Raw genomic sequence first — 24,844 nt, 5'->3', positions numbered from 1 at the left:
CAAAAACATCCCACAGTGTTAACCAGTTACACAACTCTGTCAAACACCACTTTCTCCTGTTTGCGCATTGTTCTCTTTGTTGAGAGTTTGCATGGGTGCTGGTTTGTTTTTTTGTTTTTTTTACTGACTAATCCATCCATCTTTCTGTCTCCAGAACTGGACCGTGCGGGTGGGGGGGGTTATTCGTGTCATCATGCAAGCGTGCTCACAAAACATACTGAACGTCATTCCACAGACAAAGCAATACTACAAGAAACTGAACCAGAAACCTGATATCCTCCCCTCCAGTGTCGGTGACAGGGAGCAACACAAAGATTCGACGCGGGGCTCGATGAAAGAGTAGATCCATGTTTTGCGGTGGGGGAACAAAAGGCTGTGAGAATGATACCGTTCAAGCTATTAATAGCAGAGAGCTCACTTCAACACTGAAGACCCTGGTAGCTGTGACTCAGATTAAAATGGGAGACTTCCAAATCATCACCGAAACAATATTACAGCTGCATGGATCAATATTTTTTGATCTTAAATACAAACCTCCTGCCGGTGGTGACAAACTGACAATTAAATAGCTCAACTTTTCCTCCAGTTCTGTAGCCTCTTTTAGGCCCACACACTGCTCTCCTCAGCTCAAAGTAGACAACTGTTTTATGACAAATAAGTCTCTTTTATGCACTAAGTTACTGACTAGGTGGTGAACATAGTGGTGTATTTAACAGAATGAGAGACAGAAATTTTCCTCAGGAGTCTGTAGGAAAAAAAAAAACAACAGCACAGCTAAAACAAAATTGCGCTTTGAACTAAATGAATACTGATGTTGCTCTGCGACTCCTTCACTTGTTACAGTTGTTATTGTTTCCACATTTTTCCCCTCTATGTAGCATTTGAATTTGCTTTGCAGTACAAAAATACTTAAAAGTCCATGAAAGTAGCTTTAAATAGCAACTTAAGGTCAGATGAGTGTTTTCGCTGACTGGAATGTTTCATCTTCTCACCTTGTTGTAGTTTATTGATCACTGACGAGCCCAAACTCTTCAAATGGGCCCTACAAAACCCAAAATAAGTGACTAATGATTAAACTGACTCTGAGGGTGCGACAGCCCAGTTTTCTGCCTCGCGTTTGCCTTTCTGACTCATGCTCCTAAAAGAAGAGCAGTGGGAGGCAAATGATGGTCCATTGTGTTACCGAATGTTCTCTGGATAATCACACAACAGTGACACTGTTCCTTACACTTCGCCACCATTTCCTGATTACAAAGCTACATGATAAGGAACAAGAGGATGAGCAGGGGGGGCGAAATGAAATAAAATTGCACGGCATCATCCCAGATGCTATGAGCTGTTCAGTTTCACGTCCCATCAACACCTCAATGTTCCCAAGTGGATCAGACAGCGAGTTCTCCCCATGATGAGGGCTCAAGGGAATAACACACATAATTACTGCTCACTGAAGTCTAAAAGGGGCAGCATGGTGGCATCATGGTTAGCGCTGTTGCCCGACAACAAGAAGGTTGTGGGATCAGTTCCCAGGCCTGGGGCCTCTCTGTTCTCCCCGTGCTGAGTGGTCAGACTGGTTGTTCGTCTCTGTCTGTTGGCCCTGTGATGGACGGGCGACCTGTCCAGGATGTACCTGCTTGCATCTAATCTCTCTCTCTTTTGAAATCAATTCATTTTCCATAAGGTTTATAGGAAACATTTAAAATATTATTTGCTTTGCTTACTTCTCCTGAAATGTAACCATTTCATGTTTCTTGGTGTGAAAACATATATGGCCCATATATTAATCCCATCCCGGGCAGCGTGTGTGTCACTCCCACTAGCTTAGCTTAGTTTACACAGCTCAAGGACACATTGTCAACAGCTCTTTAATGAAACTAAATCATTAAAGGATGCCATTGATGACCTGGAGAGTGTTTTTGAAAGTGGATTTCAAAAGTCGTGCCTCAGAGAGAACTTTACTAACTATACGGCTTTAGTACTAAGCGTCAATTTTAGACCAACATTTTTACAATGATTAAATAAACATTTGACAAAACTAATCAGAAGTGAAAGAATGAAGAATAGCGAGCTTCACATTTTTTCCCCACAGTGGTCTTCACTCCAAAGACAGTGAAAGGTACGTCCTTCTTTTTTTTAAATGTTGTTCATCACACACATTCCTACTCTCTCATAATTATTTTAGACCTTTTTATATTTTTCGTTTGAATGTTCAAAAATGTTTTATTTGCACTGAAGCATCGCCGATTTCATCTCAATAATATTGCCTCAATGATTTTAAGCTTCTTGTCTGAATGTTCCTGCAAAAAAAAACACACACTCACGGTTTGCTCATTGTGCCTCCTTCACTCTCCTGTTTTATACAAGAGCCTCAAACAGTTGCACACAAGCGCTTGTACACACACGCACACGCACACACACACACACACACTAACAAATTTCCCCCCAACTCATGAATAATCCTACGAGTGTGTGTTTCTTTCTGAGTGTGTATTTAAGGGGGAAAAACAGCGTTAGCCCACAGTGCATGTTAACAACAGGAGCCTAATTCTCAATGCCTGTATAAATTAGCCTCACCATGGCAACAGCAGACAAGTAAGTGTCTTACGTAAAACAACGGTTATGAGCCAACTGCAAAGAAGTAGGACACACGGACTCGTGCATAGGGCCGAGGCTTGAAAAGCAGCAGTCCATCTTGTGATGAAAAAGCTGTTTATATTCACATCTTCTTCAGATGCTGATTTAAATTGTTAATCAATTTCATTAAGAGTGTCTTTATGCTTCAATGCATTTTTATCTATTTGGATTCAATGTGTCAGGAGGTGCAGATAAGAATAGGAAAAAATTAACAATAAAAACAGGCCGGAAATCACAATTTTTCTTATGCAACGCAAGAGGAAGTGTATGAAAACATGCAGACGTCTGGTTCCAAGACACAAGCATTCAGTGTTTGGTTGAAACAGAACAAAGCCGAGATATTATCATGATTATATACAGTTACATTAGATTGGAAATAGACTAACATGTTCCAACATAACATTCAGGTTGCAAGCGTGTGCCTGAAAGCTGCTCAGTTATCCACAGTGCTACACACACTATTTCCCGTGCTTGTGTGAACTGGTTCAGCGATGAGGATAACTGCTGGTAGAGCTCCAAACTGAGCAAACGCTGGCTGCCACCTCTCCGCCAAAAACATACAGTGTTGCATCTGTCTACTTTTTTTTTTTTTTTTTTAACCTGTAATCCTGTTTAAAACTGAAAACAAGAGAGTAAAACACTGATACTTTCCTGTTTTATTCAGCAGCTTGTTAGGGGCCTCTTAAATGTCTAGAGTCAAAAAGAAACTCATGTTGCAGCACAAAGTGACTGCATATGAAAGAAAAGTTTCCTCAAAATTTTCCTCACAGTGAACAAGGTGAGATGCCACACTTGGAGTAAGACATCTTGAACCCTCAAAATAAGTGACACCAGAACAGTGTATGTGTACATGTGAACCTACACTAATATACAGCTCAGTATACTGCCTCTTCACAGAACACCCTGAACCTAAATACTTTAACAAGGCAAAATGACTTCTGAAACAGAGCGCCTCATTATCCACTTATGGAAGTGCAAGTTTCTAGCGAGGAAGTCCTTCAAAGCACTAAAAGACTGGAAAGAAACTACTTTAGGGTGATGGGCAAAAAAGCCAAAAGAAGCCTCTCAGCACTCAGTGATTAGTACAACGAATGATTCAGTTTTCTCTGCCAGCATATAATTTTAACTGAAAAGGGATCAAACCTGGAAAAATTTTGGTGACACAAAGATTTGCGTTCGCGAGAGTTTGCATTTGGTAAAAACACAATGACAAACACTACAGTGCATGCGGTGCAGAAAACAAAAGGCTCTATGTTCAAAATTTTTTAAAACCCACAGAAAATTTCAATCTTAAAAACCTCTCATCATTTTAGCTGCGGCAAAAATCTGAATTCAGTGATAAATCTTATGAAAACCGACTAACAAATAGCTAAAGAGCAAAGTGGAGCATTTCATACCAAAGTACAGCTCAAAGGAGAATGCAGATTGGACGAAAGAAAGCTAATGATGCTCCAGATACAACTGATGTCAGGGGAGGTCAGGAGGTGTCAAGAAATATCAGTATCCTTTTAAACCAAGAAGGTTTCTGTGAAATTCACACTAACAGAGAGCTGTTAGCATCATCCAAGTCACCAGCCTCTCTGCTTACGCGGTACTGAAACTTATCCCCAAAGAGAAAGGTGCTATAAAAAAAACATTCTTTGGTGACAGTCAGGAATTCACCGAGAACTTTGAACCCGAGAACAGAGACCCTCTGACGGCTAAGGCCTCCACCGCATCACCTGTAGGACGGTGAATAACATTTTTAAACTCTGACTAAGAAGATTTAGCAGATAGTGTGTGCCCAGGAAGACCATAACAGACAAAACACACACACAAAAAAGTGAGCAACGCAGAAATCGCAACACGTCCTGTGTGTGCAGCGAGGGCGCCCAACATAGACAGACAATCAATAGCTCACAGCGGTGGAAAATTCCTGAAGGAATACAAACATTTGACAAAAAGGTACAATAGTACAGGTACAAAGCAACTGATGACACATCTCACGACTGAGCTCATGTGACCTGAAACAGTTGAAAGACCAGACTAAACAGTAAGCAACACAGATTTGATTTTTTCATTACTATGTAAAACCAGAATGGCAGAGCACAGAGCTCCATCAAGGTGTGTGAAACAGCTTACAGCAAATTATTCAGACCTGCACAAAATTTCAAATGGGTTCAGACAGTCTGACAGAAACTGTTGAAGGCATAACTATCCTTCGCATAGGTGGCACTTTTTGTCTCTCTCTGTCTGTCTTCTATGGCCAAGACTGATCAAGCTGCTTGACATCCTGGCCCAAATAGTCAGGCTCTTATCTCAGAAATCCTACCATTGTGTATTTACGAGAAAAACCCCAAACCAAAGCTTTTTCAGGACAACATTATACTGGTGTAGAGCAGAAATCAAATTAACCAGAATCATCTGACGCAGTGAAACTGTTTACTACCAGACAGACAGGAAACTGGCACTCACAGCATTCATGTCTTCGCCGCAGCACATCCAAAGTGTGGGAATCAGACAAAGTCTGCCTTGTGTATTTGTGTATTTGTGTGTGCGTCTGTGTCTGGCGACCAGTGCCAGCTCCATCACATGAAACAAGTCTGAAATGTTTCCACCAAGTTGTGGAGACAGACACATGCAAACACTGCACATGACGGCTAAGTGTCTGAGGTTTTTGGCCGTGTGCTGGCCTGATTAAACCTTGTTGCATTTCGCACCCCAATCAGTGCAGTAATTAAAAATGAAAAGTCTGCTCTTTATGCTCTACTTTTCAGTCACTATATTTAACAAGACCAAAAGGTTGTTTCTCTCTACCTCAGTAACACCTTCCTCACCATTCAAAGAGCACCCATCGCTCTCCACACTCCGGTGTGCAAGTGTGTTCAGGTTTCACCCCGTATCCTCAACATGCGATTATAGTCGCTCCATTCTAATTATAGGTCATCACTATTCTCACAGGGCTGACCGTGCTGGGAAATTTAAGGCCAGGATATGGAGTGGCATTTAAATGTACAGATGACCGGATGGACTGAGTTGTGTCTGGACTGAAGTTACATTGAGGCAGCTGCCGCTGACATTTCAGAAGTGGAGAGCAGCGTGTAATCACTTGTGAGAGCTGCAAGCCACACCAGTAAATGCAAAGTCCAGATTAATGGAGTCACAGATTATTTGTATGACATTTATATATTAGCAGGCAATCGAAGCAGAAGAGACAGGGGCTGAAACCAGAAGCACATGATGCGTCTCTTCCACGCACACGTTCACACAGTAACCACAAAGGTACTAAACGCTGCAGCCAAATCAAGCAGCAGCACGACCACACCATCGCCCGGTTACACACTACTGCACGGCCGCAGCTTTGTTTACTCTCATCCAGATGGCCAAAGTTTTCATGCCCCGACACCATTTCAATGCAAGTCCCTTTATTTCGCCAGCATGATCCACTCAGGATCAATAATACTTTGCTGGGTTTACAAACAAGCAGTAAACAATTAAATCCTATCACAGCATCCGTGGCACTGACAGGCTGTTCAACCACACACACTGATGTCCAGATTTATTTTTATGTTTGAAAGCCTGTGGGCTGGTTTGTTCTGTGGTAGATTTGCCCTGCTGATCCCCGGGACCAAAATTATAAATGCTGCTTTTCAACGCAGCAACTTGCCAACAGGGATCTCAAGCAGATGAGAATCCTCTGTTTCTATCACGCATCATGACCAGACTGAAACTGACACGAGCGGTGACACCTATCATACTTTGCAGCTCCTCCTGGAACCAAACTATGCCTCAGAGTATTTTCCCACACCACATTTCTGCAATAATTTGACATCCCCTATCATTGTTAGAGGCGCTTTAACCTCTTCCCTGGCAGCAGTAACGTACAGGCGCATTCCAGGACCTTGTGACATCCCTGCGTAGTGTGACGAGTGGCATGAAACTCTTATCTAAACCTGATAATAAAGTATAATTTCCCACAATTCCTTTTGTTCCCACCTCCAGGGGAACAGAAACAAACATTTTATTCAGCTGTATATATATTATACATGCGGGTCAGTGACACTGTCAGCATATAAAAAGCGAGAAAAAGAACATTTTCCTCTTTCATACATCTTCAAGGTACTGTACATAGGTTATTGTCTGTGTAACCTTTTCTGTGCAGAAAATTACATCCACAGGCAAGAAAACAATCACCAGGAGCTATTTTTAACTGTTTATAGTTTCAGGATATTCTTATCCCCACTGCCATTTTTTTTTTATTATTCCATCTTTTCTCCTCATAATGTGCCATATAAAACTGTACTAATACATATATTAGTACTCTGTTCATTTAGATGAACATTAGAACCTTTTTCCCCCTCACTTGCTCCTTTTCTTATTTAATTTGCCGGTTATGCGTGACTCTGAAAGTGACCACCTATACTGCAGCGGTGGAATGCAGCTGCCATACAAACAGGATTCCACGAGCTATTTCGGCCCCATTTGTTATTTTTAGCAGAAAAAGATAACATTCTCTTCACGTATAGCAGCTACTGTGGTGCTACAAGCTCATAGCGTTATACAGCTACGTGTGAATCGGACAGCCATGGGAAAACGGGAAATTCAAGACTACCATGCATCAGCTGGAGAGGAGGCAGGATTGGACGTTGAGCTCGTTGGATTAAGGCTACATTTGTACTTAGCAAGTGGGAAATAACCAATTACTGAACCATGGGCAAATTATGTCAGAAATACAGATATATGATATATCCATCTGTGCTTCATGACTTTTGTTTCTATTGCCTTCTGCTTATATTTATTATATTTTAAGTCCATAAATACACAGTCACCCGCACCAGAAATGTATTAAACACTGTGTGGGTGTAATTTAGACACATGTCACGGTGGATTCCTGTCCCACTCACTCCTCCTTGAGCCTTGACTAAACCATTACCATACTGTTAACAATAGAATAACAATTTACTCAACGGTAAAATGAAAAGAAAAACATACAGCGGGAGAAAAACACTGAAGCAAGAAAGAAAAAAAAAAAAAAGAAAGACAGAAAAGGGCACTTCCACATGTTCATGAAATTAACTTTCCTGCCACTCTCTGGCAGAAAATATCAACTCTAGGCCCAGTTGTTCCTTTTCTCCCTAAATTGGTTTCACTGTTAAATATTTCAGCTAACTGGGGAGATTATCATGCTACTTGGAATAAGCAGCAGGGAGCAGGGCAATTTAGAAAATATGAAATATGAATATTTTTAAGCTCTGCTACCATGATCACTTGTTCAAGCTTCCATTAGCTTGGAAATGAAACACTCTCATGCATTGCTTAAAAGCTCAACTTTAAACAATAATTTATTTGTATAACTATCCCAAATTAATTTATCGTAAATCCTTTAAGGTAGAACTCGTCGCATTTCCACCAACAGCAACAGATTTTTTGGGCGATGATGGTTCAGAAACATTATTGTCCAATTGAGCAGCTGCGACCTTTATGGCAAAGCAAAAAATGTTGTTCCCGGAGAAGCGGCACAGTTCAAAGACTGAACAATCATCCTCACAACAACTGGCCTCAGGATGAAGGAGCAGCATCACCACCCCCCTCCTCGATTCATCTGTCATCACACAGCTGTGTCACAGCCACCCCAAGGCCTGATGGGAACACCCTCCTCCTGGTGCTTCAAAAAAAAAAAAAAAAAAAAAAGAAAAACCTTGAACCTTGTGAGCAGAGAAACCAATCATACAGGTCCAAATAGGCTCCTCTCAAGAAGATGCAAAGGAGTCTGGGGCCATATGATCACAGAGGTGAAATATGTTGCTCTGAATTCTGGGTAAGACGAATGAAGAATGAAACACAAAAAGGATGAAAAGAAGAACGCAACAGAGATAAAGCGATCAGAGAGAGGAGACGGGAGGCTGAAAAGACGAGGGGAGCACTGACAGGGGCTGAGGTATCCATCGCCGCGGCCTGGAGATTTTGACAGCTCTTGTCTAACTGATTACCAATAACTAAGGAGAAAACTGTCAGGATGGCCGCCAATAAATGTGTCACATAGAGTTGCTATTCATGCTTTGTCCTTATGCTGTTGAACAAAGAAACTGTCATTAAACCACATGGCACACACACAAACCAACAGTGTCTGTTCCAGCTGCTGGCCGCTGCAGAGGGAGCCTCTAAATACCAAAACAGACAGATTATCAGATTAGGACCCTAAAACGCTTATGGCAATCATACCCCTGCTACAGCTCCCAGCTGCCCCAGCCAGAGGCGTGCACGTGTGCGTGCCAGTATGTTAAATACCATGTGCTGCATGTGATGTGTAGAGTATAGCATGTGCCATGTGGTGCATGGGAGTCAAAACATGAAACGGTTGAACAGTAGGAACAGACGATTAATGTGCAACACCTCCAACACACACACACACACACACACACACACACACACACACACACACACACACAAAGAATGCTGTGCATCGAGACAACAAGCGGAGGGGTGAGGATGGGTTCAAACTCCCCGCCATAAATTCTTCATCTGTAGCTGAGTGGGAGAGGGGGGATAGTAAAGGAGGGAAGGGTGGACAGATGGGAAGGGACTAGAGGAGGAAGCAGAGGAAAAAGTAAAAAAAAAATAAAATAAAATAAAATAAAGATGGCAAAACTAAGAGTAGACCTGCAATCAAGGAACAAATTCCCCCCCCCCAATCTCTCTCTCAGAGCTCATTACATCACTAACGCAGTCAGGGAAAAACAAACACACACAAGCAGGTAGTCGTGTCCATGTACGTGTTGTCTTGGTGTACGGAATTTGATGTGATGTAACTGGCAGCGACCTCAACAACTGGCTGAGCCACTGATGGTAAGGAAACAGTATTTAGGTCACTAACCCGAAAGAGCTCAGACATCTCCGGAGATGGATCGGTCCTCAGCAGCTCTGCTATAGGCTGATGGTGCTGTAGCTACACTGAAGGAAACACAGCTGAGTGTTGTGAGAAATACACTGGACTTCATCTGAGAAGAAGGAATGCTTCGGGGTGTTTTTTTTTTTTTTTTTTTTTTTGGTTTTTGTTTTCGTTTTCATCTCTCTGGTTCATTAAAATACTTGCAATCTAGTTCAGGATTTCTATTATAACTAAAGAAAAAACCAAGAGAATAATAAAGAAACCTCCTCTGAGAACCATAACTGTATCCATCAGTCTCGTCGTGCTGATTTGTCTCTCAGGGTATCTGAAAACTTTGTTCTGGTGGTAGCATAAGGTCACCAAAGTCAGCAGGATTCATTCTCTGGGGTCCACGAATGTCTGGAGACATTTCATGGTGATCCATCAAACAGTTGTTGACATATTTCAGGCTCCAGAGTCTTGGAGCCATGCCAGCAGCATGAGATAAAAAGCCTACCTCTACAGGTTCTTCTCCTCCCTCTCCTCCCCAGAGACATCACCTCCTCTCCTCTGGCTGGTCATCTCCCAGTCACCCCCCACCTCCACATTCCACTTAACCCCAGGATAACAAACACAGCCCACCTTCTTCACTCCACAAATTCCCAACAAACATCAAATACCTCCCACCAACCCCTATGAGCCGTGAATGCAGGACGTGCTGAGACAAGCAAATAAGGTCAGACCAGCATCCAGAGAGCGGATAACCTCTGAATCAGAGCAAATGTTTCAGCCCCTTTATTAGACTCTGAAGTCACAACACTAAAAAAGCAATAGTTATTTTGTTTTTAACAAGAATAAAAGGTGTGACAATTTGAGAACTAACTGTTATGAGATGAATATTAAAACAACTGTCTTATAATCTGTGAACAGAATGACCCAATTTCTCCACCAGGACCCATCAAAGCTTCATCAAAGAAAGAACCAGGACAGATTAACCTCTGTCCTGGTTCTGTCCAGGTTGATATCACAGCCCCTTCCCAAACGCAGAGGGACGATAAAAAGTTGGAAGTCTGGCGAAAACTCTTTGACTTCATTATTAAGTCGTCTGTATCATTAAACTCTGACAGAGCATCCAGCGCAGCCACAGCCTCCAGTTGAAATAATTTCTCCCCCACTCCCAGGAGAGCATTTTAACTTTCTGGAGCTTACATGCTTTATGAAATAACTCTCAGCTGTGAAAACCTTAAGGAGGCACTCCTCCTGTAAGAATGCAAGGCTTATGTACCCCCAACCAAAAACCACACATGCTCACAGATGGAAAAACATATGTATCTGCATGCAATGAACGCACAAAGCCACCCACACCCGCCCCACAAACACAAACATGTACAAGTGGGCAATTTTCCCAAGAACGGCAAGTGGGTGTTTCCATGGAAAGGAAAAGGTCAAGTGCTCACAAGCGAGATGTCAATAAACTTTAAAAAACACTCAAGTCCTTATTGTGGCTGCCAGCACAATGTACATCCAGGCCATTTTTTTCCTCCCTCTTTTGGTTTGTCACTTTAAAAGCCTTTATAATGTGCTACTGTTGAATTTTGTCCTTGATTTTGCAGATATTTGCCAAATTTAACTTGTGACCCCGTGATGACACTATTGGGGAGGTTAAAATGATCAGTCCATCTTCAGGAAACCACAAATGTCGGTAGCAAATTTCACAGAGATCCAGTGAAGAGTTGTGGCTAGATTTCAACGAAAACCAAAAATAAACCTTGTGGTTGGTTTGGAGGGAGAATAAAGTCACTAGGCTACACTGCCAGTGAACCGTGAATGTCTGCATATATGTTGAGACAGATAAAGGAATAAATGACACCTTTGACCTTTGGAGAGCACGAGAGGAAACGTCCTCATGAATGCATTCTCTCGGAACCATAACTTGTGAAGATGTTTATTTTGGCGTCATGCTGACAGACCAATGTTTCCATCCTTAGAACAAGGCTGCAAGAATAATGGTGAAAGTGACAAAACTCCCAAAAGATGCTCTAAACTCTAAACTCTGGACCTGGATAAAACACTTAATCCATATTTGGATTAACTTGTGTTGTTAACAAATCACAGGCTTTATTTAATCAAAGAAATAATTCAAAATAAAAATAATTGTGAGCAGAAATCCAGGGGTACCTCTCAAATGTGTTCACGTGATAGCAACATTAATTAAAAGCCCCATCTAGTTTATACTGAAGAGTTGTTTTTTAATAGTTTGAGGAGGCGGGGGGGGGAACAAAAACAAGGGAGCGTCTGAATTTCCTCCAAACCAAACAGTCATAATTTCTTTAATGAGGCTTCGGAGAGAAAGAGAAGGAAATTGGTGCATGTGTGAGGCAGTGAAAGTAAAAAACAGAGAAAGAGAAAGAAGGGGGAGGGAAAAACAAAACAAAACAAACAAACAAAAAAAAAAAGGGCCAAGACTGAGGGAACAGATGCAGCGAGTGAAAGGCTGGCTGGGGTAAAGTAGAGAGAAGGTGAGGGAGAGAGTCTGGGAACAGACGCTGGTCTTGCAACCCTGCAGCCCGTCTCGGCTTGGCACAAACACACAACCCCCTCGTCTCCAGCCCCCAACAAACAGCTTCACCGCGGCCCAAACATGCTGGCAGGGAAGCAAAGCACTTCCACTTAACCATATCAAAGTCAGCCTGGCGCGGCACTGAACGGGCATTTAGCCCTGAAAAAACACTTCTTTTTTTTTTCTCCCCCCCTCCTCAGGACCAGCATGAGACGCCGAGGGAAAAACCTCGCTGCAGGCAGAATTACGCTCTCATTTTGTTTTTATTTTCAAATGCACTGGAGCTGGTTGAGAATCAAGTGCTTGTTACATGCTGGAGAAAACGGTTTTCTGCTTTTGATCAACATGGACTACTTGCAGCTGAAAAGACAGCATCAACTCAGTTGGCAGGCTTTAAAACAGGAGCAGATTTTAAAAATATCAACACTGCTCTCCAGCTAAAAGTGATTTGCAGGCCGTCTGGAAGGTAGAAAAGCTGGTCGCGATTGATGTTGTTCTATCAGGAAAGTGGAGGCTGCTCACTTTACAGTGTTTATCTGCTCCTGCTCAGCTGGGAGATTCACTGTAGGTGGGATCGGTGAACAATACCTGACAGAGGACTGATGACCTTTGACCCCCCCCAGCCTCCTAAACAAACCTGCAAACCTGCAGGGGCATTTTTAAAAATCACTGACCTGTTTTTTTTTTTCACTTTTCTTTTGCAGCATCACGAGTGTGCCTTTCTAAACAGATCGCGCGCACACACACACACACACAGGCAGGCAGGCAGGTAGGAGTTTCACAATAACACGCTTGCCATTTCACTTGTTTCACCAAAACGCCTTGAAGGTTCAGACATTACTCACAGCACATCATCCGTCAAAAGGACTCACTAACAAGTAGACTAATCACAACAACACACATCACACTGAGCCGGGCTGCACACTAAATCCCTATAATTTTACGGCTGGATTTGGGTTACAGCTCTCTATATTACTGTATTTAAAGAAACCAAATCATCTTCATGCTCACTTGCAGAGCATCATTACTGAGCCATGTTGGGCACTGATGAGAGGTTCGTGTTTATTTTAAAAGCTGTTGGAGGTTTATGGGAATTTATCTCAGTGAAATCACTTCACGCCCCACGCTGGTCCACTGACCCACTGCCCCGGAAAAAAAGCTTTTTCCCACAGGAGACAGAAGTCCCCCCCCCACCACCACCACCCGGGTTTACTGAATATATGAAGCCGACCTAAAGTTTTCACCCACCTCTCCAAAACTTCACACAAGCGGCTCCTCAGACGCGGCTCGGCTCGTCTACCTGCGCCTCTCCATCCATGCGCAAAGGAGCAAAAATAGAAAGTAGGCAGAAAAAGTGTGGCTATCTTGCAGGTGTTCAAGATGCCAAAAAAAAAAAAAAAAAAAAAAAAAACAACAACTCTCTCAGTCTTCAGAAAGGATGATCCGACCGCCCGATTGAGCGGCTTGTTCAACGTTTGAGTCCCGTTTTCAGCGTCGACGAAGCGTCCTGCACACAGCAGCAAACACCGAGCTCACACACGCACACACACACGTACACACACTCCGGTTTGTGTTTGCGGCGCTCCGCCTGATCAATGGGCGGCCAATCAGAGGCGGAGGATGTCACCGTGGGGGCGGGGCCACTGTTGTACACACAGCCCCCCCCCCACCTCTCCCTTGTGTGTGAGTCGGGGACGGGAGGGCGCGTTCACGTGAATGTCTGAATGTGCACGCCACCGGAGAGCATAAATTAAGTTTGGAGCGTGCCTCGACTTTCTTTGTCTGTGTCTGCATGAAAAACAAGAAGATTCAAAACAAATAAACACACACACACAAATCACCTAACAATAAGGTGCATTTGCATCGATTTTAAGGTTCAAAATTCAAAACTCCTTTTTAAATTGATATGATTATTTAAGAATAAAGAAATAAACTAAATGAGAGGGAAACAGGTGTTCTAGATTCGTATATTTAATTTTACCATAATGAGCTCTCCAAAGGTATTTCTGTGTGTGTGTTCAAAAGCCAATTTAACACCTTTAAATTCCATTCAAGTGACTCAAACTCAAAATCTTTGGTCCAAAAGGCCAATGATGTGACCTCAGCATCTGCTGCAACACACATCGTAGTGTGTGTTGTCAGCCGGCAGCTCAGGTGTTGTGGCTGGTCCCTCTCTGCTCGCCTCTGGGGGCCTGTTTAATACTACATTTAACCAGCCGTCACCTTATGAAGTGTCTCTAATATTTCTCTTTGCTGTTGCAGTTTGGACTGCAGCTGGGCCCTTTTTATGAGAGCTGACACCCTTTCAGCCTTGAAGGTTTAATTTTATACCTTGTGAACCAACTTCAGAATTGAGTTGTTGTACTGATTTTAACTGAACTTCGATCAGCTCATTGGATCTTTCTGCAGCAAAAGCCGCTGCATGAAAAAAGTTGAATTGAACTTCATAGATTTATTGACAGGTTGTAGGATGATGGGATGATTATTTGTGATGACACACTTTAACAAAACAATACTATTGCAATCTGACTGCCTCAAGTGGGTTTACAGCAAGTGCCTTTCCCTGGACAGCAGGCAACAAACTAATTAAATTACGTGGATGGGAAACCATGACAAAGACAAACTCCTCCATCTTTAGAAACACACCGGTGTTCGTGTTTGAGACCTGCAGGAAAATACATTTCCATGGTGCTGCTTATGAAGAGTGACTCGTCTTGAAGTGCTCCTGCCAGGATAATTGCCCTCAATAAGTGGATATGCTGTTCCACTGAGTCCATACAAATCCAATAAAGTTCACGCTTCCAAGAAGCAAAGCGAGCATAAAATGGCCTGCACCTTTTAATCCATCAGTTTGGTGCTGGCAGAGGAAGGGATGTCAAAATGACTTGTTGATATGATTAATCTAAAACGCAGAGGGGTTTCCATGCAGTCACCTTTGCACCCTCGCTGCGACATCAGCTCCTGAATTAAACATTTACTCTGTGGCATCAAAATGTTGACAGAAATTATTGTTGCAAAAGTGCCCACACTGAGAAATCTTCCTCTTAAGGAAGGAATCGCTGAAAGAATCTGCTAAAGAACCTAAAGCCTGTCTGAAGGGCTTCTGTGGGAGCCATACCAGACTTCGCCTGTCCTTGTCTGTCGCTCTAACAGCGGCTGTAATTTGCCTACTTGTTGCTCACTTTTTCATTGTTTTTTTTTTCCCAGACTCAAACTTTAATTGCAATACCAAAACTTTTTAAAAAAGGCTGTACCCTTCATTCCTTTGTGTTGCAGGTTGAAATCATACATCCAGGGAGCTCTGCGTGGTTTCCATAACCCCCTCCGCTAACATTAACACAGACCCTTGTGTGAACACGCACGCCTCGTTCTTCCTCCTAGACTCTCAGCTGCTGAATAGCTCAGCCTGTAATTATGGCTGACATCCATAGCCCCTGACTGGTGGCTATATTTACAGGAGAAACAGTGCACACACACGCACACACTCACAAAGTCTATGCACACATAGATTGTATAACAAACATATACACAGATACATTACCAAGTAATTAGAAATGTGGCCAGTCAGAGTCACAGGAACGGGTAATTTAACATGGACCAACTTTCATGTCAGAGCTGTTTTACTCTTTTCTGGTTGTGCTAAATTAGAAGGAATAAGATTTTATCACTTGATTAATTCAAATTGCAATTTTAAAATACTTCTACAGAACAACACTCTGTGAAGAAAAGTCTATGTTAATGCTGTTGCAGAAAATCAACAGTACTTGTACACTGTAATCTCACAGAAACCCCAAGGTTTTATACATTTGATTTGATATTTTCATGATCCTCTACTACGCCACTCAGATCTGTTTACTGCCACCTGTGCTGATCAGACTCCTCTGTGTGAACCGTAACTGGGCAGGATGTGTGTACGTCTCCTCTTTCACAAATGCACATATAATCGAAATGAACTCATTTGGCAAAGACTTACGTCCAAAGTGACTCGGTATGAGTACTAAGTACTAAGTTCAACATCTATTTAACATCCCCACTCATTCATACACGGAAGGTATGAATGAAACCAACTCCCACTGACCACTCAGCAGTGCACGACTTTTTCCTTCATCATAGCCACTGTTGCCGTTAGTCACTGCCACTGACCTCCTGCTCCAATTGTAGAGTTGCACTGAAACACCTCAGCCTTGTTCCAACACGTCTCTGTTATATAATATATCATTAAAAGTACGACCTTTATCCTGAGTCTCTAAGTTTCTCATTTGTTTTCCCTTTTTCTTTCAACAATTTTATGTCTCTGCCCACCTCGCCTGACCGCTAAACCAGAATGAGTCAGAAGGGCCCCATGACTGGAGGGCAGGAAGGTCAAGGCTAAAGGATGTACAAGCACAGCTGACACTGTGCTTGGTGTGTATGTGTGTGTGTGTGTGTGTGTGTCAGAGCGCGAGTGTGTGGCACTAAAATATCAGAGGAAATTGCTGTGTGTCTCCGGCTCTCAGGTTACCAGTCTTGTTTAAATTGACTCATTGTTGGATTCTCCCAGTTGTAAGTATGAAAGTGAAATTCCGACATTGTTCACACAACTTTTGTTCTTGCTAACAGCATTGCCACAAAAAAAAAAAAAGGACACATACATGCATTTGTTAATGCAGATGAGTGCTTGTTATATGGTTTTCTAAATGGCACACTGAATGCTTTTGTCTGTCAGCTCAAAGTTGCATATTATTATTATTCAGCGTCGATGAGTCACACATTCACAGGTGAACCAATTGCAGGGTGTATGCTGCCCTGTGGCACAGCTCCATGATGTGGTTGCGCTTTGTTCTGTAATGACAGGCTGCATGTTGCAGGTAGAGTCTCTCCCGCGAGGGGCCTTCAGGTACGTCACAGGCCTGCAGACTGCAGGTGTACGCAAGCAATATCCTCCCACTCATCCAGGAACTTCATAAGAAAAATATGTGAAGTCTTTAGTTTTTATAGGTTTTTTTTTTTTCTTTTTCAAAATTCATCTCTGACTAGATTTTCAAACTGCATTAACAAATATGTTTACAACAAAAATGACTCCATGAAATGTAAAAGACTACTTATGATGATCAAGTCAACAGTGTTAATACGAGGCAGCTCCACTCAGCTTAGTAGCCTTTTCTATCTCTTTTGATTTGTTTTGATGATCAGATGCATTTCCATCATGCAATTATATTTAATGAAAAGAAGCCTCTAATAAAACCACTGCAAGGTACCTGCTCGACATAATAAAATGTTCTCTATCAGCAGTATGACTAAGTCTATTTCTAAAAAAATGATGTAATGGAAGACATTTACTTCTTCTAGTGATAGTCAACTGACAATAATTATTAGTGCCTACAAAGACACTTGTGACCATGTGTTAGACCCTGAGGATGAGCCATGGGTGGTCTGTTCTGTTTTATTTTTTAGGCAGGGTTACCTCATTGTGAGTGAGATTCCAGACCACTAAGTGTAAACCTTGCGCGCCCAACGTTGCCAGCAGCACAGACTGTCATGGTAACCCTGTGGGAACTGAAAGGGAAAGGTTACCCGTTCAGAGAAACAGCCATCTGAGACATGGCCACATGTAAACCACTGCAACTAAAAAAACGGAGACATTCAAGCTGAAACATGGCTGCAGGGACCCGTCTCATCTCTTACTGTGTGTTCTGCCTTTAAAAATTCACCAACAGATATTTTCTGTGTTTTTGTCTTCCCCCGTCCCCCCTTTTTTATTTTTTTTGGTGAAAACTGCAGAATAATACTAGTTGGAGTCTTTCAGCTGAATTAGGTCAGTGGGGCCAACTGTCAGAAGCAGAGCAGTAACACGGCAGCTCCAGTAGGTCCCCTCAGGTCCGAGCTATTCCCAACGCAGAGCGGCCGCTGATGCACAAACTGCTGTGCTGTGTGTGTTGTAGCACTGTGGACACAGATGACAACTGCGGGCAGACAGTGGAGCTGTATGTGTGGGTGGACTGTCAGCTTACTAATGTTCATGTAGCAAGACAACAATGCTGCATGTGTGTGTCTGCGTAAAAGAGGTTAAAAAGGGTCATTGCGCGTGTTTCTGAGTGGATTTCATAGTTGGGCAAATAGATAAGGTCAGTTTTAGATAATTCTCTACCCTCTTTGGCTCTCACCCCGCCCATCCTGTCCCACTGCAGCCCTGATATCAGGGGGGTGACAGTGGACAAGACTTGACAAGACAAGTCAAGACAAGACATGGTTTAGTAAAATGCCCCAGTGAATATGAAGATGTTTGCCAATATTGTTGACCTGAGGTAAAAAGCCACATTTTCTTTCTATTGACGTTAATCAGGGTTGGGTTGCTTGAGCAATTCATAAAAAAATCACAAATTCTTTGTATAAAGTCCTTCTGAAGTTCTTAGAAACTATTTCCTAATATTAAACTCTTAAATGAAGTCTCAAGTTTCATTATTGAAGCTCCACAGATAAAGGCTTTGAAAACCTGCTGCGAATGGGCCCATCCAGTTAAATGTCACCCCTGTAAAAGATAACACACTGCGACATAACTTGAACTGTTTTTAGGGTTGCATATTAAACTTGTACAAACCATTTGTCAGAATGGGTATGACCTAGTTTTTATATGCATATATTGGCTTAGCAGTTGCAGTGTTCATTCTGAAAGAAGAGAGAACTGTCAGGTTTTGCCACCTTAAAGCGGAGCGAGGTAGGGAGTGTTTTTGTGAAATACAATTTTATATCCTTCCATTTCACTTCGTCTGTAATCTTGAAATGTGAGGTCAGACATAGTGGCCACTTTTATTCTTTGGCCTTGAAAGGTCATATCAAACTGCCATTATATCATGATAATAAATGGTGCTCTAACTTCACAGAGAGAAAAAAGCTCTCCTATGGAAAAATCTTCAAACCTTGAAACAGAGTGCCCTCTCAATATTATTACATTTTGAGATTAGAGCTCTTATATCTGTATGATCAAAAGCCCCTGAAAAGCAGGTATAACCGCAATGCAAGCTTTTCAACCAAGGTTTCAAATCTCTAATCCTTTTTACTTCCTCCCAGAAAAACACTTATTAAACGCTGTCTTGTATGTCTATATATAAATGCTAAGCTGTCAGATGGTCCCTGTGCGGATAAATCACCTCCCTCCCAGCCGTCCACTCGGTGGAGCGGGACTATGCTCACTCTGATCCTGATCCTCGGTGGCCACCATGTCAGCTCAGAGGAGGATACTATTTCCTGGGCTTTGCAGCACAAGGCATGTACAGACAAGAGACTTTGAGAGAAATGGATTTGTGAAATCTGACCTGGCTTCTAGTTTTGCAGCCTCTTCCTTGAGTTCTGTAGCTCATGCTAAAGCCCTGTGTGTGTTTGTACTTGTGTGTGTTTTTGTATGTGAGGTGGGGTTGGGGGTGGGGGCGTGCCCGCCGTTTCACCCTCTAGGCAAGAGATGAAAGCTTATACACACGCACTAATACAGACTTCTAGTCATCAGCATGGTAATATAATGAGAGCTCATTCGTGAGTTTGTGATTTGATCATAACATGGACTACTCCCTTAAAATTTAATATAGAAACCTCTGACTTGAGCACACACTAGATTCATCTTGTATTATTCCTTTTAGTTCAAACTTTTCTCCATAAGGTAAGAGAATTTTGCTCCGATCTGTGACTGTAAAGTTCCCAATAGTGTTGAATATATCCAAATGAATTAGTTCAGTGAAATACATGGGTTTTAATTCAGAAACAGCTCCAAAAAGATGTCTCATTCGATGTGATATGATGTTTTCAATAAAATCGTTTGATTAATGACTATATCTGGTTGGCGCTCAAAGAAACGATTGGCCATCCTTCAGTTGTACTAGTTTTTACATGTGTAATGTAATTCAAAGTGACTAAAACAAAGGTTGTTTGGCTTACACAGTTTGAGTGCAACTGCCAGCGAGTTGTCAACTTTCCAAGAAGTCTTTATTAGTGTTTCTGTTCCCTTGTTTTGCAGATCACCAGAGGAATCTTTCTCTGCTTGCTGCCATAAAAGTTCCTGTACTGTGAGAAACGAGACCATTATTTGGTATTTGTCACAAGCTTCCTTTAAAATAAGCCTGCATGCCGTGTCGTTCCTTCACATACTGTGGTTTATTTGTTCACTCCTCAAATCTCAGGTGTTGTTAAGCTGAGAGAATTAAAGAAAAGCCATTTAGAAAAGTCTGCAGTGAGGGCTTAAAGGGCTTCGAGGTGAAAATGCCACATCAAAGCTTGAACCGCATTGAAGCGTACATCACCCAACACCGTTGCACCTCACCACCGCTACCACCCACCTAGCTAGAATTTATTCAAATACTGTCCAAACCACATCTTGGTAATTTAGCAACTTTCAAAACCCGTATAACATGCGCAGCAAGTTTTTGACGGGTCATTGCAGCAGACTAAGCTGACCAGCCAAAGGGGGAAAAAAAAAACAAAAACAAAAGCTGTTGATCCCTGCAATTAGTGGCAAAACCACTAATTGCAGAGTAGAAGCACATCCCCCTGCACAATGCACAAGAACAATATGAAAAATCCTCTGTGACAACAGACAAAACATTTCAAAACACATGTGTCAGATGGTGGGACATAAGTCCAGTTCAACACATCAAACTGCAAAACCTCCGATGCGTATTGCCTTTAAAAGACTCTCAAGCTGATACGTTATTTCTGCAAAGTTTATGAGCACAACTACAACTCAAGATGCCGCAAGGAACTCAGATGGCTGAGTCCTGGGGTGCTCACAGCCAAGGGATTTCCAAGAGCTCCGTATGTGTGACTGAAAGCAGCTCTTTATGGTTTCTGACCTGACCCAGTTAGTCAAACACTGATTTGTTTAGACACCAAACACGGACCCTTCATTTCGACCACGCTGCCATTAATGTCATACTCCACTGTATTTTTTCATCATTAAAGCCTGACAGCTCACTGCTGACTGCTCAAAGGGAGGAAGAAGGACTTAAAGAAGCCATTGTGCTTATTTTGGTTTCTTTTTCATTTCTGGAAAGGGGGTGTGGAGGTGTGTATGTGTGGTAAAGGGAGATAACAAGGGAACAAATCAGAGTTGTGTTCGTGCTAATGCTAATGAGAACCACTTCAGACTGTATTTCATGTGAACCCTTGATAAAATTGTTTAGGTCAGGTGGGGGTTCATGCAAAGGTTATTTCACAGGACAATCAGTAATAAAACAAATTTCTAAAAATAAATACATCGGGGGCTGCAAACAATTTCAGGATCTAAGAATACATTTTTAATCAGACTGTAACTGGCATAAAATGTTGCTGCAACCAAGATTCTTCAGCTTCCCAAATGTTCAGCCATGTCAAAGTATTTTAAAAGGGTCATTTGACCAAAATAACAAAACATGAAAAACACTTAAACAGACTGTTTTCCACTTTCTGCTCGTAGCCAGTCAGATATATTGATAGGAGATATATCTGTCTCCACCAATCAAGTGTGATAGGATTGGTTCATGGCATTTTCATTCAGTCAACAGGTAACAGTTTTCACGATGAGGAAAAATCAAGTTTAAGAGTTGTTGTGTGTACTTCCATGAGCACTGTCACATCAACGCTTGTGTTCATTTTCTGCCACTATAGTTTTCACTAAGTACAGATTGACAGCTATCTTGCTATGAATAAAGATTCTTAGGCATACCCTCGACACTTTGGTATTTTCTTCAACCAGAAAAACGCAAAATAAATTCCGGGTCATGCTGGAAAATCTATAGATCCAGTTTATCAGACCGAAAATATTCACGATTAAATGCTATTATATGCGAGTGAGAGAATTGATTCTGGATTAGCAGCACCTTTAATCCAGACTCAAATTAGGATGCCTACTTATTTATAGTCAGGCACATTGTGTCAATGCAGGAAACACATTTATTAACACAGATGGTACAACCTGCTACTATATAGAATGTGCCCCAAATTTAAAAATGGTAATCTGCCAACAGCAACTTCCTTTTCCTGCTTCTGTGAAGCCGCTGCTTTTCACTTTGATTAAAATAAGGGTGCACTGTCTGAGGCGGGGATGAAACTAAAGCACATTTGTTTTCGCGGAGTAAAGATAACTGAGGCTTTTTGCTGGTTTATATGAACCGAATTGGACTCATCGAGAGTGTGAGTAGGGACGAGAGGCAGATAATGGGAGGGAGAAAGAATGCCTGTGGTTGTCTATCAGCCCGGGCTAAAAGTAGTATCGCTGCAGTCATAATTCAGTTTTCTACTGACAGCAGCACAGTAATGACAACCCTGCAATGCTATATACAACAACTATTGTCACTGTGAGCGCAGAGCTGACAGCTAATATGTTTGATCTCCTGCAGTTTTATTACAGTTACTCTGAGGTCAGTGCTACATATAGGTTGTGGTAATAAACATGTTTTGTTTGTTTCAGGGCCTCCATCCTGGGTTTTGTATTGTGCAGTTCTCCATTGATTTGTCTGCATAAAAAACAAATGAGTATTTAATGACATTAAACCAGTGTTTTTTAGGCTTTTACTCTATAGGGATGGTTACGGCAAATCTTTGCTCCAGCAATGTGGTCCAGAATAAAACATCTCAGCTATTGTATTGCCATAAAATTTCCCCGGCTCCAGGAGTCATCTGGATTTGCTTTAATTAGATTTTCTGGTTCCTTGTGGGGGTCCAGATTTCCACTGCACGTAACACTGTATACAACTAAAATCACACAACTAAGCAACTGAGCTCATTCAATAGTAAGCTCTAATTTTGTGGATTTACAGATCCACTCCTAATGTTGAAACTAATTATTTTGAAAGAAAATAGGCCAGTGATGGTAAATTTGCATTCAGCACCATAGAGAATCAAACATTTAAATATTCAACACAACGCACACCATCTTACTTCCATGACTAATCCGAAGATCTAATTAGAATAGAAAATATAAGTGGTCCATATTGTGCAACCTTCAGCTGCGACCATGAATAAACACAGTGATGCCTGCTGGCCAGCTTCTGCACAAATCTTGTTTCTGCGATTGGCTGGTTGGTTTCAGAGAGTCATCTGGCTGCGCAGCTCCTGGCTGTGTTGTTTAAAGAGAGCGGCCTCATCTCAGTCAGAAGTGGGTCAAAGGAGGCATTAACATATATTACACACCAAATGATGCAATATCTTGGAATATCCTCCTGCTCACTGTCCACTCGTCACACTCGATGTACTATATCTGAAAATGCATTAAGGCCATGGTGGAGTGATGTGTACAGTGGAAGCAGTTGGCCAGTTTATCTTATTACTATTATTCTTTTTTTTTTTAGCTAGAGAAGAACAATTTACACTGAAACTGTGAAATTGGTTCCAAAATAAGTGCAGTTGAACATTTTTCCACAGGCAGGCAACAAACTGCTATTTCTGAAATAATAACAAATCTATGTTTTATGACAATTTACAAGGAGTGTGAAATTGTTTCTTCTTTGTGAACTAAATAGATAGCAAGCTTCTGGGAATTTGGCAAATTGATTGTTGGACGGAGCTACACAAGCAGTTTCCCTTGCTTTCAGTGTTTTATCTTAGCTAAATTAAGATAACTGACTGCTAGTTGTAGCTTTGCATTTATTCTGCAGGTATGATCGGCGTACGGGTCTTTTATGCCATTAAGAAAGAAATATGCATATTTAAAACAATATTGCAATCAAGGCTGTTACATAATACTCAATTATCAGCAAACCAAACAGCATTTCCCCCTTTTTTTTTGTCTACCTGTGAATATTCATTCATTATTCATCATTCAGGTGCTGCCTTTACAGCTCGTTCTCAGCTGACTGTAAGTTATGAACACTTGAATATTGTGTACATGTTGAAAACATTTTCTTGTGGTGTACATTGTTTGGTTAAACACATCTGCCTGTTATACAAGACCGCCCACACAGCAGAGGGCACAGCTCTTCTCTGCTTTCTAAAAAAGGGTAAAAGTTGAAATATCTATAAAGAAACATGGAGTTTTCATCAGTTGCATTCATCACACAGATAAAGTGTTTCTGCTGCCGCCAACAGTAAGATCAATCATATTTTGGTGATTTTTTTTTCCCCACATTAGTTTGTGTATCAGTGCCTATTCAACCACATGTAAAAGAATCTCACCTGACAGCTGAAACAAACTCCTCTGAGCACCATTTCAACCATCACTTTCTATCCTCTTTAACCCTGACCACAACATGAATCCCAAACCAAGCAGCCTGACCCTGCTCTCCTTCCTGAGCAGCTGTCTCGGGCCTGCAGCCCACCTATAACCCCGCGCCTGTCCTTGTGCTTCACAACTGACCCTTTGCAAGCCTACCGTCTGCATAGAAGACGTCCTCCGCTTCCTCACGCATCATCTCTTCCAGGTCATCCTCCACAATGTCGGCCATAGCCATCACTTCTCTTCTTCCTCGTCTTCTCTCCCCCTCGTTTTCCCTCAGCTGACTGGCTGTAGCTTTGAAGAGAGTGACTGGGATGTAAGATTGAATCAACACCGGCGCGGCCTCTTCGCTTCAGGCGACAGTCCGATCACCGCCAGGCTCCTCACTCAAGTAGAAGAGGACTGGGACTGAGCTTCAGCTGCCAGCATGAGAATGTGTGTGTGTGTGTGTGTGTGTGTGTGTGGGTGTTTGGGTGAGAGAGAGGACTCCCAGCGACCTTCGCTAAGTTTCAGCAGCAGTGTTTCATAACATCCTGTGTAAAAACTGAAGTGAGAGCATGCTGTTTAAAGAGCACTTGTATGAGTAAGTGTGCACACTGTGTGTGTATGCATGTACAGTATGTGGGTGTGTGTGTGTGTGTGTGTACATGTG

At 42.1% G+C, this 24,844-nt stretch overlaps 1 protein-coding gene across 2 annotated transcripts in view; it reads right to left on the bottom strand.

Moving 5' to 3' along the window:
• The window catches only part of ripor2 (RHO family interacting cell polarization regulator 2), a 45,041-nt gene extending 20,467 nt beyond the window's left edge, over positions 1-24,574 (bottom strand). Inside the window, exon 1 of one of the 2 annotated variants that reach the window (XM_029514868.1) lies at positions 24,334-24,574. In XM_029514868.1, the coding sequence (XP_029370728.1) occupies positions 24,334-24,427 (94 nt within the window). In that variant the 5' untranslated portion in view covers positions 24,428-24,574. The remainder of the gene's footprint in view (positions 1-24,333) is intronic. The other variant, XM_029514869.1, reaches the window with a different exon arrangement.
• Between the last annotated feature and the right edge of the window lie 270 nt (positions 24,575-24,844).

This window comes from Echeneis naucrates, chromosome 11, assembly GCF_900963305.1.
Source record: "Echeneis naucrates chromosome 11, fEcheNa1.1, whole genome shotgun sequence".
Lineage (NCBI taxonomy): Eukaryota > Metazoa > Chordata > Actinopteri > Carangiformes > Echeneidae > Echeneis > Echeneis naucrates.
Note: the sequence above shows the minus strand (reverse complement) of the source record. Positions and strands in the feature narration are given on the sequence as shown.